The following is a 1,100-nucleotide window of genomic DNA, read 5'->3' as shown; positions in this document are numbered from 1 at the left end:
GGCAGGGGGTTGCAGAGCCCCAGCCTGCAGCAGCAGCCCAACCCTGCCCTGCACACAAATCTGGGGGGCACATGCCCCCTTGTCTCCTCTGGGGTGTGAGCAGTGGCATTTCAGGGAGCATTTCAGAGCCCCCCCACACCCCTGGAGGAACCACTGGTGCTCTGACCATCTGATGAGCCACCATGGGCAACTGGTGCCTCTTGAGTCAGGGGGGACATGTGCCCTACCTGACAACAGTCAGCGACTCTGTGGCCGATCTCAATGACCAGGGGGCAGTCCCCCCCATGGCCGATCTCACCAAAAAGTGACCGCGCTGCTTCCAGAAGTCCCGTGGCCACTTCTGAAAGTGGTGCAGCCGCTTTTGTTGGTGGCCCCGCTCCCTGGCCGATGCTCATGGGGGGGCACCAGCACTTAAACAGAGAGCACAGCCTGACAAGGGGTGCACCAGAACTCTCAGGGGGTGCACATGCACCCACATGCACCCCCTACAAATTGCCACTGTGAGCCACCCTGTCTTCAGGGCCCCATTCGCCCCAGCCTCTACCCCTGTCCCACTCCCTCCCTCACCGTGGGGACCCCTGCCCCTCTCTCACTGTGGGGGCCTTGATCCCCACCCCCTCCCGCCCCTTCTCCTCCACAGATTTACCTGCTGTGTGTGTATGTGTATGTGTGTGTGTGTGTGTGTGTGTGTGTGTGTGTGTTTGTACTCAGCAACCCCAAATAATATTTTCTCCCTCCACCCATGGGTTTCAGGAATGGGAGGGGGGTCCCTCACCGGCTATGCTTGGCGGCAGTGGAGTCTGACCAGGAGCTGGAGGCTGACAGGTCCTTGTCGGGGATCGTGCGGTCCTGCATACCCAGCGCATAGCGGCACTTGGCTGGTGGAGGGGGTGGGAGAAGAGTGAGAGAGAGAATGAGGAGCAGCCCCTTGGTATCAATTATATGCATTCTCCCCCCAACCCCCAGATCCCACCCAGCCTCTAGAGACCCCAACCAGGCTCTTGGCATCCTCTATAGTTTACTTGGCCCCTAAAGCCCCCCCCAAATCCCACCCAGCCCCTAGAGACCTCATTCAACACTTACTCACTCCTACATAGCCC

The 1,100-nt window shown here is 59.8% G+C and overlaps 2 protein-coding genes across 3 annotated transcripts in view; both read right to left on the bottom strand.

The window, feature by feature from the left end:
* The window catches only part of DDR2 (discoidin domain receptor tyrosine kinase 2), a 247,325-nt gene that overhangs the window by 114,319 nt on the left and 131,906 nt on the right, over positions 1-1,100 (bottom strand). The window lies entirely within an intron of this gene.
* Positions 1-1,100, bottom strand: part of DDR1 (discoidin domain receptor tyrosine kinase 1) — a 76,243-nt gene that overhangs the window by 56,301 nt on the left and 18,842 nt on the right. For both annotated transcript variants that reach the window (XM_019502006.1, XM_019502007.1), the window contains exon 3: positions 776-878. In XM_019502006.1, coding sequence (XP_019357551.1) covers positions 776-878 — 103 coding nt within the window. The remainder of the gene's footprint in view (positions 1-775; positions 879-1,100) is intronic.

The sequence above is a fragment of the Gavialis gangeticus genome, unplaced genomic scaffold, assembly GCF_001723915.1.
Source record: "Gavialis gangeticus isolate Ggan-Ray unplaced genomic scaffold, GavGan_comp1, whole genome shotgun sequence".
Classification (NCBI taxonomy): domain Eukaryota; kingdom Metazoa; phylum Chordata; order Crocodylia; family Gavialidae; genus Gavialis; species Gavialis gangeticus.
Note: the sequence above shows the minus strand (reverse complement) of the source record. Positions and strands in the feature narration are given on the sequence as shown.